Source organism: Vulpes lagopus, chromosome 11, assembly GCF_018345385.1.
Source record: "Vulpes lagopus strain Blue_001 chromosome 11, ASM1834538v1, whole genome shotgun sequence".
NCBI lineage: Eukaryota > Metazoa > Chordata > Mammalia > Carnivora > Canidae > Vulpes > Vulpes lagopus.
In genome coordinates, this window is record NC_054834.1 from 94219819 (window position 1) to 94236297 (window position 16479).

General features: G+C 39.5%; 1 protein-coding gene across 5 annotated transcripts in view; it reads left to right on the plus strand.

The window, feature by feature from the left end:
* The window catches only part of MYO3B (myosin IIIB), a 427577-nt gene that overhangs the window by 39025 nt on the left and 372073 nt on the right, over positions 1-16479 (plus strand). For all 5 annotated transcript variants that reach the window (XR_005990597.1, XM_041773390.1, XM_041773393.1 and 2 more), the window contains exons 4-6: positions 875-979; positions 1216-1315; positions 4684-4760. Coding sequence is in view for 4 of the 5 variants with exons in the window: in XM_041773390.1 (XP_041629324.1) it covers positions 875-979; positions 1216-1315; positions 4684-4760 (282 nt within the window). In the remaining variant the exon portion in view is untranslated. The remainder of the gene's footprint in view (positions 1-874; positions 980-1215; positions 1316-4683; positions 4761-16479) is intronic.

Here is a 16479-nt window from a genome sequence, read left to right on the forward strand (position 1 = left end):
TCAGCAGAAAAAATGCAAGATTTGTATACTACATGCTACCTACAATTTCAAGGTATTTACATGTCCTGCTCAAAACAAATAGAACCTTTGATTTAAGATGGCAGGTAGTAAGCCCATACCTGCATATTGACTTCTACAGTTAGTAAAAATTATCCTTGAAAACTCTTAAGTTTCCATGAAAGTATAGTATGCTTGGCTCATCTACTCTCAAATCTCAGTAATGTATAATACTTAAAGAGTAAATATGCAAGATATACTTCTACAGTGTTTTTCATTACAGAAGAAAAAGAAGGACATAAAGTTGCTGAATGCCTAAGGTTGAGTATGAGAAGGTTATATGCACAAATGAGGCAACTCTACCTCATTAATTTGACATTTAATGGCAATTCTAGAAAGAACTGCTGTTGGGCTTCTGATGCCTGTAGTGCTAGCCCTGGAGACAGGAGGGTTTGAAATGAAATTCATTTCCTCCCAAAATGTCAACAGCATTCATCTTTGCTTCTTCTGGTCTTCTCTTATCCTTAAAATATGTGCATGTCTTTTTTAATAGACAATATTCATGTAAAATGAAAAATATCCAATAAGCCACCATGATTACTCATATGCTCTCTCTTTCAAATGTCTAAATAATTTGTGCTTTTATATTTTACTTGACATGTACTTTCACTTATAAATCATTACCCTGAATAATACACATAAATACACTAGGTTTGACTATATAATGTAAATTTGAAGTTTATTCCAACCTGGAGTTTTGTGATCTGTAAATTTACTACATCAGGTCAATAAGCAGTTTTTCTTCTTAACATCTTTTTCTTTTTCTTTTGTATGTGTTCTCCTGCTGTATCTCTCTCCTTGGCACCTCCTCCTGCAGTTGTGTCATGGGGGCTCAGTCACGGAGCTTGTCAAAGGTCTACTCAGGTGTGGCCAGCGGTTGGATGAAGCAATGATCTCCTACATCTTATATGGGGCCCTCTTGGTAAGAACCATCAAACTGGGGATGACATTAGAGGGGGCAGTTTGTAATCACTGATCACCATTGTATATTAACAAGTGGAAATGGCCCGGTAATATGCAAGGTGTATAACAGCAGGGAGGTGTAGCAAAATGTGGATGTTGATTGGATTTTTAAAGGTAGGGTAATTGTTTTAAAATAACCATTCAAATTTCCCCTTTCTCTTTCCTGTTGTTTGGTGGTGGTGGGATACTATGCAGGGTCTTCAGCATTTGCACAATAACCGAATCATCCACCGTGATGTCAAGGGGAATAACATTCTTCTGACAACAGAAGGAGGAGTTAAGCTCGTTGACTTTGGTAATGACTGCTTGTCGTTTGTTTTCATGATGTGTGCACTTTAGCCCAAGGCAACAATTTATTGCAGTCTCAGAAGACTGGGGCCTCTCTGCTATCCCATAGGCTGAGGGACTTTTCCAAACAGACTGGAGAGTGAGGGGTTTACCAGATGGATCCCCGTAGGATATGCTGTTTGTTAATCTATTTTCAGCTTTAGAAGCAGTTTTATTAAAGATAGAAAATAAAAGTGTTTCAAAAGAAGAATTTGATGGAAAAACTTAGGTTTTCTGGGAAGAATTTTACGTCTCAGGGCTGTTGTCTGTAATTTACATTTCGTCATTTCTTCTTTTGCATATGAAAAGAGAAAGCAGTTTGGTCTTTCAAATGACTCTTTCTAGCCTCAGGCATTCTTACTCCCAGTGAGCAGAAGGTAAAATAGTCCTTTGGGTCTGGCAGCTAACATCCCTTTAAATTGTGATTATTGCAGCTACATGTGAGGCTGGTTCAACTGGAAACATTAACAGGAAATGGAAGTGTGAGAGGAAATGCAGAGCAATATTACCTAAGGCCAGAGACCTATTAAATATCTCCTTGGAACATTCATATATTGATATTCACAAACCAACAAACCATTTGGTTTTCCTTTATAAATTATTGAATGATCTACTCTTTTTTTCTTTAAAGATTTATGAGAGAGGCAGAGACACAGGAGGAGGGAGAAGCAGGCTCCATGCCAGGAGCCTGATGTGGAACTCGATCCCGGGACTCCAGGATCGCGCCCTGGGCCAAAGGCAGGCTCTAAACCGCTGAGCCACCCAGGGATCCCCTGATCTAATCTTCTAAATGTGTTCAACAACAGTTAGTACTTCAGTATGATTGTTACAAATAATGAGAAAACATTTACAGAAGCACTTTTTAAAATGTTCTTTATAAATGTCAAATAATAGCAGAAAAGATTGATGATTTTGAATATCCATTGCTTTGTTCTTAAGAAAGAATTCAGTTTTAAAATGTATTAGTGAATGATTTGTTCAGAAGAAATAACTCAGAAATAAATGAAGTTACTTTAGGTGTATTGGTTTATTTTTTAATAGGGTAAGAAAAGAAAATTAGCAGAGAGATACTTTGTTCAAGTCTTATGCTCCTCCTTCTATATAAGGAATGGTGTAACCTATGAATTTGCTGTGGATAACATCAGAGATGTATTTTACACTTGATCCAAAGGGCAGTCAATGTATAGTGAGAGAGAGAGCCTAGAAGGATGAGGATGGGGATTCATGCTGATTTAATCTACTCCCCAGTTTTGTGGTTTGAAGTGAGTCTCCTAATCTTGCTAGTAGAACATCCTAAACTTCCAGTTGCTTCAAAAGAAATTTCTAGAAATTTAAAACCGAAAAGTAAAGTTTTTATTTTTTTAATTTTTTTTTTTTTTTTTATGATAGTCACAGAGAGAGAGGGAGAGAGAGAGAGAGAGGCAGAGACATAGGCAGAGGGAGAAGCAGGCTCCATGCACCAGGAGCCTGACGTGGGATTCCCCGGTCTCCAGGCTCACACCCTGGGCCAAAGGCAGGCGCCAAACCACTGCGCCGCCCAGGGATCCCTAAAGTTTCTTTTTTAAACCAAAACTATAGGGCAGCCCTGGTGGCTCAGCAGTTTAGCGCTGCTTTCAGTCCCTAGGGTGTGATCCTGGAGACCCGGGATGGAGTTCCACGTTGGGATCCCTGCATGGAGCCTGCTTCTGTCTCTGGCGCGTGCTCACGCTCTCTCTCTCTCTCTCTCTCTCTCTGTCTCTCATGAATAAATAAATAAAATATTTTTAAAAAACCAAATAAACAAAATTATAGTAGAGAATTTGGCAAAATAACAAATTATCCATGGCCAATAGAGTTTAGAGAGCCCTCTTTGGATTTCTAATGAAGAGAATGCAAACGTCGGCAGCCACCCATCCAAAACAACCCATGACAAATCTCTGCCTGATTCAGGTTTCTAAGTTTTCATCATCAATAGCATTAGTAGCAATGCTTGTTATTCTGTTAATGGCTGCCTTAGATTTCTGCTTGGTGTAAAAGAATACCTTATATTTGTAAAATATTTTATAATTTTTAGGTTATTTCGCATACGTTTTCTTATTTGATCTTTTAGAAGAATCCTTTGTGTTTGATGTAACAGGTATCATTATCCCCAATTTGAGAATAAGAAAATTGAGGCTCAGAGTGAGGGGATCTGCTTGAGGTCACACAATTAGGGAAAGGCATAATTGGGATGGGAAATAGGTTTTCTGACTCCTAATCCAGTACATCTTTACTTCTACTTTATTCACGCATTATATAAAGACAAAAGCTGTCTGAAAACTATGATAGATAAAATACGTTAGAATTATATTAAAATTCAGGTCCTTAGCACTGAGCCCTAGATAATAATATTATTAGTCAACTTCTTTTTCCATTTGGCAAACATGGTTTTCTTGCCAGGTTTCCAGGCTTCAAGGTAAGATAAGGGACTAAAACCTTTTTATGTCTACACTGATGCTCTATTATAGATAACACATGCCGATTTTCTTCCTCCGTAAAATGAAGCACCATTTTAAGAAAGAAATCACCTGAAATAGTTTGGAAACATAATAGGAAGATATTTTGGGTTTAGTTTTTGATATTTTCTTTTTTTTTTTTTCAAGATTTATTTATTTATTTGAGAGAGTATGCACATACGTTGGGGAGGGAGAAAAAGGGAGAGGGAGCAGGAGAGGAATCTCAAGCAGACTCCCCTCTGAGCTTGGAGCTGGATATGGGGCTTTGTCTCAGGACCCTGAGACATGGATATGGACCCCTGGATATGGGGCTTTGTCTCAGGACCCTGAGATCATGACCTGAACCAAAACCAAGAATTGGATATTTAACCGACTGCACCACCCAGGTGCCTCTTGGTATTTTCTTTTGATTCCAGTTTTGTAGCAATACAGATAGGAATGTTCATTAGCAGAAAAAAAAAATTCAGATGATTTAGATAGAGTGGTAAGTGCTCCCACACAGTTATTGGCAAACTTCAGTGTGTCAGCTGAATCTGACCTGCCTCTTTGTTATATGACCTGTGAAAGAAGAATGGTTTCTACATTTTTAGATGATTGGGGAAAAAAGATCAAAATTTTCAAAAGTGAAAATTATATGCATCTATAAATAAATTTTTATGGAGACACAGCTACTCTCATTTGTTTCTGTGTTGTCCATGACTGCTTTTTTTGCTCTCCATTGGTAGATTTGAGTAGTTATGATAGAGACAATAAGGCTCTCAAAGCCTATTGACCATCTGACCCTTTATGGAAAAAGTTTGCCAGTTTCTGGTCTAGCATCCTCCTCTGTTCTCTGCTGAATTACAATACCCTTTTCTTATAGGTGTCTCAGCTCAACTCACCAGTACACGTCTACGGAGAAACACATCTGTTGGTACCCCGTTCTGGATGGCTCCTGAGGTAGGCAGAAGGCATTTATTATGTTTGTTGAGTGTGTTGGCACTATTCCTTTTTATGGGAAAGTCATATGCTTCACAAAATTTTCAGAACTGTAAGTTCTGTTTTTCGGGAGTGATGATGAGACACATAATCTCAGAAAAGCAGGATTAAGTCATAGCTAGCCTAGAGGTTACCTTCATGCAATTAGAAAAAGGTATTGCTTCCAGAAGATGCAGCCCTCTCTGAAGACAGGTCATGGCTTGGCAAGTTCACCCATCCTTTGTGTAAATTAGAAAAAGTCACCTTCCCTGCATAAGTGCAGCTCAGTGACACATGCTTGTTAATGAGAAAGATTTAAGCTCCAAGCGGAGTATAGCACTATATGCAGAGGTGCTGGTTGTTTTTTGTTACCAGGTAGATAGCAGCTTCTCTTGTGTACTTTTTTGGATCTCTAGTAAAACCTGAGATTTGGTTCTAATTTAGTTTTGGCATCATCACAGAGCCCTCTGTGAGATGATGTATGTAGTAGTTTGGGGAATTTTCCAGCTAGATAAGACTTACCCTGAAACACTGGTACAGCTTTGCTTACCTAGTCAGCATTTAATTCCACAGTACTAAGGCCTGTGCCCTAAGCAGATCTCTGGATTTAAGGAAATGGATGCTTTTAATAAGAGGACTCAGGCAGTCAACCCCCTAGAGGCTCTACCTTCATTCTGTCCCCATGGCTGTTCTTCTATGAGACTGTGCAGGTGGTCTCCTAGCAAAGTAATCAGTTCACACCAACTGATGAAAGTTTGTCTGTGGTCCTCTTTCATACTTGGGTAATGGATAGGCCCATTTTGGGTAATGGATTGGCCCATTTTGGAGAAAAAGAAAAGCCTTGCAGACTCCAGTGTTTATGCAAATGTTAAATGTTTATTTAAGATTCTAAAAACATTAAACTAGATATAAACTCCTTGTGCCTTATATTTATAGAACTATAAAACTAAAAGGAAAAAATTTGTTATGAAAAAGCAACAAAGCCGGTATCATTCAAATAAGCACTTTTAACTTAAAGAGACAAATGACACTATTTTATGGAACTCAGTTGTCCTTTGTAGTATGACTACATTTTAGAGCATGACAGCATGTATTATTTTAAGTTATTTTGTTATACTTACTACTATGTACCATGTGGTGACCCAGTTCTCCCACCGCTTGACTTCATTTCAGCTAGTGTGATCTTTGTTCAAACAGCATCCCTTTGGTCTCTAACTGGTACATTTCTGTTGGCTTATGCCTATTTAATAACTAAACATAAATAGGGGTACTGAAATTGTGAGGCAAATGGTCATCCAGATGATTTGGAGTATGTTATCACTGTTCCTCCCATTTTATTGCTAATAAAATTATCATTGCTACAAAAATGTAAACATTTTCATAGGGACTTTGTGAATCCCACTTTGAGAAACCCTGTAGGACAGAATCAAAACTTCTTTGGATGGTGAACAAAGAGCATTTCTTGTTTCAGCTTCTCTCTCCCTATCCAGCCTCATCGCAGGTTACTGTTCTCCAATTTACTTGTGCTTAAGCCTCAAGAGTAGTGAACAAACAAGTTTACGCCAAATCCATGTTGATAAAACATTCCTTTAAATCCTTTCATGCATTTTATCTTCTTGAGTAGCCCTCAGAACACTGAAACATGCCGCCTCAATCTTCAAGTCTCAGCTCAAATGCATCTCTCTCTTACAGGAAACCTTCCCTAATCCCTGGATGACACTGAAGCTCCTGTCCCTAAATTTCTGTTGCAGCCTTTACAGCGTCCATTAGCATACTGTGATCATCCCATTGTAATTGTCAGCAGGGTCTAGGGATGTCCAGCTCTCAGCATAGTGCTTGATACAGAATAAGCTCAATAAGCATCTGTTGGATAATTGAATCCATTAGTAAAAAGAAGCCAAAGGAGAAGATGAATTTTGAGGGTAGTTTGAGGAGGCTTTGATATTAACAAATTTCTCTGTAGATTTTGATTGATCTGTTATTAAAGCATAACTGAAGCCATTCAACTCATATTTAGGGTGACATAACACAGAGATGGTGTTGTTCTAACTCACAGGAAGCTGGTGTTCCCAGAATCACAGAATGTAAATAAGAGAAGACTGCTCTTGGCTTTCTACATTTCTCAAGAGGTGTTTGTGACTTCAGTTTCAGCCAGGTTGAATAAAAATATGTGGAATGTTTCTGTAAGGGGCAGTTTAGTGGTCTGTGGTGAGCCTCGGATTGTCTGGAACCAGTTGTGTTCTCAGCAGGGAAAAGCCAGCATGGCATCCTACTGCTGTAGTGGTTAAGTTGAGGTAGGCAGATGGCAGTGTGGAGACTTGGACAGTGCCTTTCGGCAGCAAGTGCCTGATTGCTCATGCATGCCTCAAAGATTCTCTCAGGATGTGTGCTTGTGCCCGGTATGCTCTGGGTCCTAGCCTGCAGTTCTTGGGACTCAAGCCTACACAATCCTTATGTTTTTTTTATGTTTTTTTTTTTTTTTAAGATTTTTATTTATTCATGAGAGACACACAGAGAGAGGCAGAGACACAGGCAGAGGGAGGAGTGGCAGGCTCCATGCAAGGAGCCTGATGTGGGACTCTATCCGGGAAATCCGGGATCACACCCTGAGCCAAAGGCAGCTGCTCAACCACTGAGACACCTACGCATCCCTCATGTTTTTATTTTCTAAATGGAGAATTACTTTTTCCAAAGATGCTTCTTTTTGCTTCATAATTCTCCATAAGAATGTCCACAGGAATAATCTTCCATGCAACAGTTTGATTCCACAAACGTTTATACTCTCCCTGGTGAGCAAAGTTTTCGGTCAAGAGCAGTTCTTGAAAGTAGATAATCAGCAGTGGTTCAGATGAACATTGTCTTCATATAACAGCCTGTACAATATATTGATTTTAATATGCTTTCACTTCTCTAGTGTGAATAAGTGGTGTTGAGATTAAATATGACAACAATGCATGCAGAGCCAGTACCAGTGGAATGAAATCATTGCAAGTGACCAGCACTTTTATTTTGAAAATACAGCTGAAATATCCTTGATCCTATCTAATTTTGAGAAATGGAACCGAATGATTCTTTTCCCAATTTTATTTCCATTTTTATTTCACTAGCTTGAATAGCTTCAATAGGCTATACTCCAAACCAGGTAGGTAATAGAATGTGACCATACCACAATCACATGTTGATGAGCAGTCCAGATGCACAGTTCACTGGGGCAGCTCAAAGCTGCAGCATAAATTGACTCTAGGATTGTCATCCCTCTTCACTTACTCCCTCTCACTGCCCTATTTGGATACTACTAAAGTTGAACAATACTGGGTAAAAGTATCAACTCAGCAATATAAAATAAGAAAAATTCTAGGGGTGGCCATTATGTGATAGTACTTCATACTATGACTCCAAGAAGATAAGAGGGAAAGAAAACTGTATTTAACATATTACCTTAAGCAAAGTGACTTAATAGGAAATTAAGTTTCTTGAGTAAGGACAGAGGTAGGTGGTTGCAGTTTGTTGGTTCAACAGCTACGTGAAGCCATCAATAATCCAGGCTGTGACCACTGCAACCTGCATGGCTTCTCTGAGGGACTAACGTAGGGGCAAGTGACAACCTTGCCTGTGAATATCTGAGGGGCAGTAGTGGCTCCAGCATCCCAGTAACCACCAGGGAAAGTACCCCTGGTACAAACAGACATCCCCCTTTACTTCCATGAGGCTGATCCTGTGTTAAGATTCTCCTCCTGTTCTGGGGTTAGAGGCTGTCTTCTCTGTGTTAGTTTTCTAGGACTGTCATAACAAAGTAGTACAAACTGTGGCTTAAAACAACAGAAATTCATTATCTCCCAGTTCTGGAGGCTAGAAGTCCGAAATCAGGGTGTCAGCAGGATTTTGCTCCCTCTGGAGCCTCCAAGATCCTTTCTTGCTTCTTCCTAGTGTTTGGTGGTTTGTTGGTATTCTTTGGTCTGTGGCTGCATGTCTCCAGGATCTTTCTTTGTAATCGCAAGGCACTTTCCTGTGTCTCTGCCCTGACATGGCCATCATGTCATAAGGACACCAGTCCTTGGTGTACTAAGCATGACAGATTGCCTTCCCACATGGGTATTCAGCAATTCAGCACCTTCAGAATTTTTTCTGTCCTACCTGATCTGTAGCCAAGTGTTAATTATCTCCTGAGACGTTTGACTCAGGTTACCTCTCTCAACCCTCTGATTACATTGAGCCTCTGGTCTCCCTGCCTCTTACTTTAACCTGTATCTTAGACATACATATATGTATTTTTAGCACGGTCTTCCTATTAGCCATGTTTATTGTCTCTTTTCTCCTTTAATGTCTCCTGATAGCCAATTTCTTATAATAAATAATATGTGTAATAGTATCACACATTTGCTTAGAATTTTTACAAATATATTTTTTTTAAATGCTCACACCTATCTATGAGGATGCCAGGCTAAGTGCTCAGGGACTCTTAAGTGGATAAGTGGATAACTGTGACTAGAATCTAAATGTTGTGACCCACTGAACTAGAAGATTTCCAGTACAGTTTATGTCAGTGATTGGTATTGCTCAGCTAGTATTTGCATTACATGCATGCCTGGTAACATCCTGGTCTATAGCAAAAAGGGATACAAGTCTACTTTATGTGTATTTATGGTGATGGTGGGGGGTTTGGGAAATGGATCCTTCATCTTCCTTTCCCACAATCACATATAGCAAAGAATTAAACTGAATGTTTGTGAATGACTAAAACTCAGGAATAAGGACAGAAGTGTCAATATTTTTATTTGGGACATTTGTAGACTGTTAGAATAGTGCCTTATAGTTAAGTGATATGCATGGGTGTGGCCAGCCTGATTGGTAAAACATTGAAATACTTCCATTCTGGATGGTAAGTGGCTGGCATCCAGAGCCCCTGGAGTGCTCCAGAGGTGCCTGTCTCTTTCCTTCTGACACCCTAGATCTCCTAATGGTTTGATCACTATGGGTAATATCTGGCAAGCAGGGGACCTCAAGGACCAGCTTCAGTGCCATGAGCCAGCTGAGTGTCAAATAGTTTGAATACTGCACCGGCTAAGCAAATGTATGGTGGGAAGGAGACTTCCACTTGTTGAGGATCTGTTAATGTATCAGGAACCAGGTTAAGGGATATTTAACACATTGTCATTTTAACAGCTCTCTATACTAGATGCTATTTTCTCCATTTTACCACTGAAGAAAGTGAGGCTCACAGAAGTGTATAGGAGAAGTCATGCCCAAATCCACATACCTAGAAAGTACTGGAACTGTGTGGCTTTTCAGAGAGCATGGGGATGCAAGTCCCATTTGACAGATGAAGAAACTAAGACAGGCAGAGGCCATTCTCTGTGCTAGTTGAGAGCAGTCTTGGTCCCAGAATTCAGGCTTCCCAGCCCACCAGCCCCATACTCACTTTAGTGTGTTCACAAAAGGTGTTCAGTATGCAAAATGTGTGCTGAGACAGCTCAGACAACAGAGACACGCAGAGATGTAGTGGAAGAATGCTCTGAAGCTGAAGCATGAGACACGTCACTTTAAAAGACATACACGAAGGACCTATCACCTGTAATTTATAGTTGACTGCACTTTGCAGTCCTACAGTGAGAGAAGCAGCCCATATATTAAGGATCCAGTTTACATGGCATCTTCGTAAAACAGCTAAAGAAAGGTCTGTTTCTGTATTCGAAAGCAGACTTGTGGATAAAGTAAACATTTGCTTCTTTTTAGAAAATTTTTTTTTGTTGTTTTTACTTCCATCTGCTCGTTGTTGCAAACAAGAGCTAATCAGCTGAGCAGAGAAACAGATGTGCTGTGACGGCTCCAAAACTGGGTCTCTCTCTGCCTGGAAAAGGGTCGTTGACAGGGGATGGTTGCCATAACAACAAGCTTACACCAATGCAGAAATATCGCAGGCTTTTTACACCACTCTTGCCTTCATTAATTATGCCTTTCCTAGCTAAATGATACAATAAATGCTATTTCCTTTGGCAGTGCCAGGACTAGAGATGACAAATGAGATATTTTGTGTTGAAGGGCTCAGAAAGCCACAAAACACCACAGAACTGAAATATTATTGTCATTATTACCATTTTGTTTCCTAAGGTCTAGCCAATGGATTTGGTTTCCAAATAAGAGTTAACATTTATTGAGTGCTTACTATGTGCCAGGTACTAAGTGTATTATGTTTTCTTTTTTTTAAGAAATGACTTTTCAGGGCAACCTGGGTGGCTCAGCGATTTAGCGCTGCCTTCAGCCCGGGGCCTGCCTGATCCTGGAGACTTGGGATCGAGTCCCACGTTGGGCTTCCTGCATGGAGCCTGCTTCTCCCTCTGCCTGTGTCTCTGCCTCTCTCTCTCTTTCTGTGTGTCTCTCATGAATAAATAAAATCTTAAAAAAAAAAAGACTTTTCATTTTTTATTTATTTTAATTGGAGTAAGTTGACGCACAATGTTAGCTTAAATTCAGGAGTACAGTATAGTAATTTGATAACTCTATATGTTATGTTATGCTCACCATAAGGGTAGCTACCATCTGTTACCATACAGTGTTATTAAAATACCATTGACTTTATCCTCTTTGCTGTGCCTTTCATCCACATGACTTATTCATTACATAGCTAGAAGCCTATACCTCCCACTCTCCTACACCCATTTTGCTCATTGCCCCACCTCTCTCCCTTCTGGCAACTACCAGTTTGTTGTCTGTATTTATGGTTTCATTTCTGCTTTGTTCTTTTGTTTTGTGTTTTAGATCTATGAATAAGTGAAATCGTATGGTATTTATCTTTCTTTGACTTATTTTACTTAGCATAATACCCTCTGGGTCCATCTGTGTTGTCACAGATGGCAAGTCTTATTCTTTTTTATGGCTGTGTGATACTCCATTGTGTATAAATACTACATCTTTATCTGTTCACCTACTGGTGGACACTTGGGTTGCTTCAAATCTTGGCTATTGTAAATAATGCTGCAGTAAACATAGGGGTGCAGATATCTTTTGGCATTAAGTGCTTTTTATGAATTAATTCATTTATAATCCTGACAATAACTTCTTCAAGTCAATGCTATTTACTAGTCCAATGTTTCAGATAAAGTAAGTCCTAGAAAGTACTGTTCTTGTCCTTGGACAAGGTATTATGGTGTTACCAGGATTTGAACCCAGCTATTTAGCTTCAAAATTCTTGCTCTTAACTACTATACTAGAGCAAACTGTGACTACCAGTGTACTAGGTAAGATATAAATTTTTTCAGTTTTAAAAATATTTTAGATAAGAATTATCCTTTCTAATATGTTCAGGAAAATGTAATAATTCAACATGACACTAGAAGTCAATGTAATTAGTGCCCAAGGGAAGGATCTGAAAAAATAAAATGACAGAGTTCTTCAGAACAGAATTTAGGATATTTGGATTTTAGTTTTAGCTTTCCACTCATTTTTAGAAAGTGGTTGTGGTTCCATTATTTTAATATGGCTTCAGTTTGGGTAGGAAAGTTAAGAACACAAATTTTAGAGTCAGACCTGGGAGCAAATCAGAGATACCTGCCTACCCATCTAACTGTGGACGTCAGGCAAGTTACTGAATATTTGTGATTGGTAATATAGGGAGAAGTTAAAAGAGGTAAAATGAGAAAAAAAAAAAAAAACAGCTTCAAAGGACACAATGACATCCTGAACATGTTTTGTGTAGTCCCTAGCATAGTAAGTACTTTAAAAAATATTGCCTGAACCTCACTCCTTCCTAACTTGTTCTCATCTGTAAGAAGAGATTGGCTTGTTCTCATCTGTAAGAAGAGATTGGTTCTCATCTGTAAGAAGCAGGTGGTTTCTGCCTCCAAGCTACTCCCTATTTTTCAGAGAATATATATAGTTTCTAGGGAGAAAAGCCTTTTCTAGCTTGCATATTCCATTGCTCTGGTATTCCTCTGATAATAAAGGCTGGATCTCTCCCAGCTCTCAGTAAGTGTGATATGATGAAAAAAGGTGAGAACATTAGAATCCATTTTTACCTGTTTTAAATGGCTGGGGCTTATTGGGATTCCATGTACCAGTCGTATCACTGTAAGGGATGCAGGTTCTGTTTGCTCAAAAGATTCAAGTGAAGGGTTTAGAACCCAGATCACTGGCCAGAAGACCTATGTGTCTTCCCTCAGGACATTCATTCCTGAGATTCTGTAACCATTTGCCTTCCCTGATTCCCTCCAGACTCCTATGTTAGCTTCTACGAGACAGAAGGATTCCCTTCCTTCTTGTTCTGGGCTGACCTTGCCCACATTCCCACAGTGGTTCTGCCTTGAATGGCTCTGAAGCACAACCCAGGTACTTGGGGTCTTGTGGGTGAAGGGCCCAGGGCAAGGGTGAAATGACTTGAGTGCAGCTCTAGCCTTTAGCCTCCCCTCAGGGACCTCTCAGCTGGAGCTTTGCAGGGAAATTGAGTCATGTGTCATATGTTAATGCAGAGGTGGGGGGCTGGCCCTGGAGGTAGTGGTGACTTGTCATCCTCCTCCTCCTGGTGGGTCTAAATATAGAACTCCATCTGAGGGCTTCAGCTCCCACATGTGCAGAAGCATGTGAGGCCAGGAGCAGAGGCCTCATATCCTTTGAACATTTGGAGCTTTCCAGGCTGTCTTCCCACTCCTCTCGGGTGGTGAGAAGGGCCAAACTGTTCTCTCATAAGTACTTGCTGAAGGAATTTCAGACCTGGCTTTGGCTCTTCCTGAGCTTTGAGACCCAGATTACCTGGTAGCTTCTTTCCATCAATGCCTCCATCTGCCCTGCCCAGGGCCCAGGGGCTCAGCCCCATGAAAGGGAATTCATGCCTAGACCAAACCCTGTATTTGGTCTGATGGTCCCTGAGCTGGAGGAGAAAGCAAAGGGAGGAGGTTATTCAGCCTTAGGAATAGGATCCCAGAGGAGCCTTGGATGGGGGTGAGGCAGGAGCAGGCAGTGCCTGGGGAGACTAGTATTTGTGGTGCCCTATTACGTTCCGGTTTTTTTCCACACCTTCTTTAGTTTTAGAAGGTTAAAGGAAATCACTTTTTGGTAGGAATGTATGACATTCCCAAGGGCATCCTGTTTTGCATGGTGACATCAGCCTATAAGAGGACAGAATCCAGAGACTACTAGCAAATAAAGGGCTATGCCTATGTTGGATTGTTCAGATATTCTGTTTGATTTGCTTCCCCTCCTATTTTTCAGATGTATTATGGAGGAGTAAAAGTTTTTTTTCCCCTCCATTAGCTTCTTATTGTGGGCTCATGCTTCAGTTCTATTACCTACTAACTGTGTGACTTTGGAGAAGTTTTTTTTTTTAACCTTTCTGAATCTTTCCTTACTGGGATAATAAAACCTGACCTAACAAGCTGTAAAATGAACTGAATTGTAGAACTGCTACTCATTCTTTTCCTTGAGTGTACTCTGGTAGAGATGGAGCACTACCTGGCAAAGAAAGGGAAGGGGCAACAAGGAAGTGAAAGGTGGCAGTAAATCCACCTGCTTAAGTGAAAGGTGTGCTTACATACTCCCAGTATGGAAATTACTGTGGCTGTGGCTTATGGTATATGAGATCTTTTTGATGATGACCCAGCATTCCCTGTTTAATAAGAATTCCCAAGAGAGTCCTCACTCAGGAGGTGATGGGGAAACCATGGAGCTTGCTCCTGGTATGGCCACAAACCAGCTTTGTAATTCTGGACAAGTCACCTCCACACCCCCACCCACCAACTCTGGGACTTCAGTTTCCAAGGGGGAATGAATCCAAAGGTCCCTTCTAGCATCCATCTCTGGTGTGGGGAAGCTGCTGCAGCAGGGGAGGGCAGTGGGGTTACCCTGGGTTTCCAAGCAAATTTGCTCCTTTTGAGCCTTTTTTCTTTTTTAAAATAAACAACAGACATTTATTTCTAGAACTATTTTCATAGTTCTAGAGGCCATAAGTCCAAGATCAGTGTGTCAGCAGATTCAGTGTCTGGTGGGGCCTGCTAGCCTCCTGGTTCATAGACATCATCTTCTCACTGCATCCTCACATAGATTCAGAATGTTTTGAGTACTAAAGACACATACAGAAATTTGAGCACACTAATTTACCTTTCACAGAGGAGTTCTGTGAATACTGATCCTGAGTTCAAATATGGGGCTTATCACATAAATAAGAATAAGTGACACATTCTTGGGGCTTTGGGGAATTTAAGTACAAAAATCAGTGTTGTATGCGGACCTCAAACCCAAAACCAGTCCCCGTCTAACCTCCACTACCATTGTGGGAATTGGTATGGTTCAAAACAAGGGTTCATTAATTTGAACCTTATTTTATTTCTCCAAAAGCATAAGTTGAATGTTAGCAATCCTGAGAAAAGTCTTATAGAACATTGTATTTTAGTTGGAAACCTTCTTGAATTTCATAAGGCTAGTATAATTTAAATTATATCTGGCTGTTTCTCAGTATAAAAAAATACAGATTCAATTCTAGCTTTGGGTTTTATGAAAGAACCAAAAAAAAAAAAAAACCCCAAAAAACCCCAAAACAAAACACCTCAACTCCATCATTTTAGTTCTTCTAGTCCACCTCCCATTTGCAAAAAAAAACCAAAACAAAAACAAAAAAACAAACAGGCAAATCTCATATATATATCCTCCCTTGAAGTTATATTTCATCCAAGGGAAGAGACTTCATTTGTTTATTCAGTATCTCAGCTTGTAACACTTTATGATGTTTGTATGTAAAACTGATGAATAATATTTGCTATTAGAGTATTTATAACTGAAACATCCAATTCCAGAGAAGTTCTATTTTAAAAATCTTTAAGATCAATAATATATATCAATTATGCTGCATAAAACGCATAAGCAAAACTAGGAATCCTATTTGCCTGCCTATACCTTTCAACATCTTATTTGCCAGTGTGTTGACTACATTTTTGGACTCAAGGTCAGCCAGGGATTAATAGCTTTAGGTCTATTTGCCTTGCCGATTTTAAAGCTGAATTTAGCTCTTGAAATAACAGCATTTTGCCTGCGTACTTGAGTGAAATTTTAATATTGAGCTTTGGTTATAATTTTGGATCACATGATCAATTCTAGTAAGGTGAGAAATCAGAACATGTAAGGCAAACCTAACTGCATTTTTAAGACATTTTAAAATGTTAGTGGGAAGATGAGATAGTCTGGATAACATTTATTGTTTTTTAAGTTTGGTTAGTTATTTTTTATAAGAATAAAAAACATTTTTCCTTGTTAGATGGTGCTCCTATAATACTACTTGCATGAAAGTATTGATTAAAATCACATTATTAAAAGAGTTTTCAAAAAAAAAAAAAGAGTTTTCAGCCTACCAGCTCTTTGATATATAACTTGATAAATGGTTTAAGTTAAATATCTTGTTGGAGAAATCTAGGTTTTCTGAATGCAGGAGCTCATGTGTTACTGTCTTTTATCCCCTTTATATCTAATCTAATACAGGTGTTCTTTTCAGATAATAAAGACCTTGAGATGAGGAGAGACTGCTTTGTCCCCTCAGGTTCCTATAGCCCAAGTCTTTTTGCAAGAGATAGAAAGTGGATCTTACTTCTATCTTCAGAGCTTTATCAGCAAGCCCTACTCGTGTTCTAGGCTGAAATGAAACTATAATCATGGAGCACTTCAAGGGATTGTGATAGCTTGAGAAAGTGAAAGTATTACCTGTAGCCTTGTGCTTACAATAGAA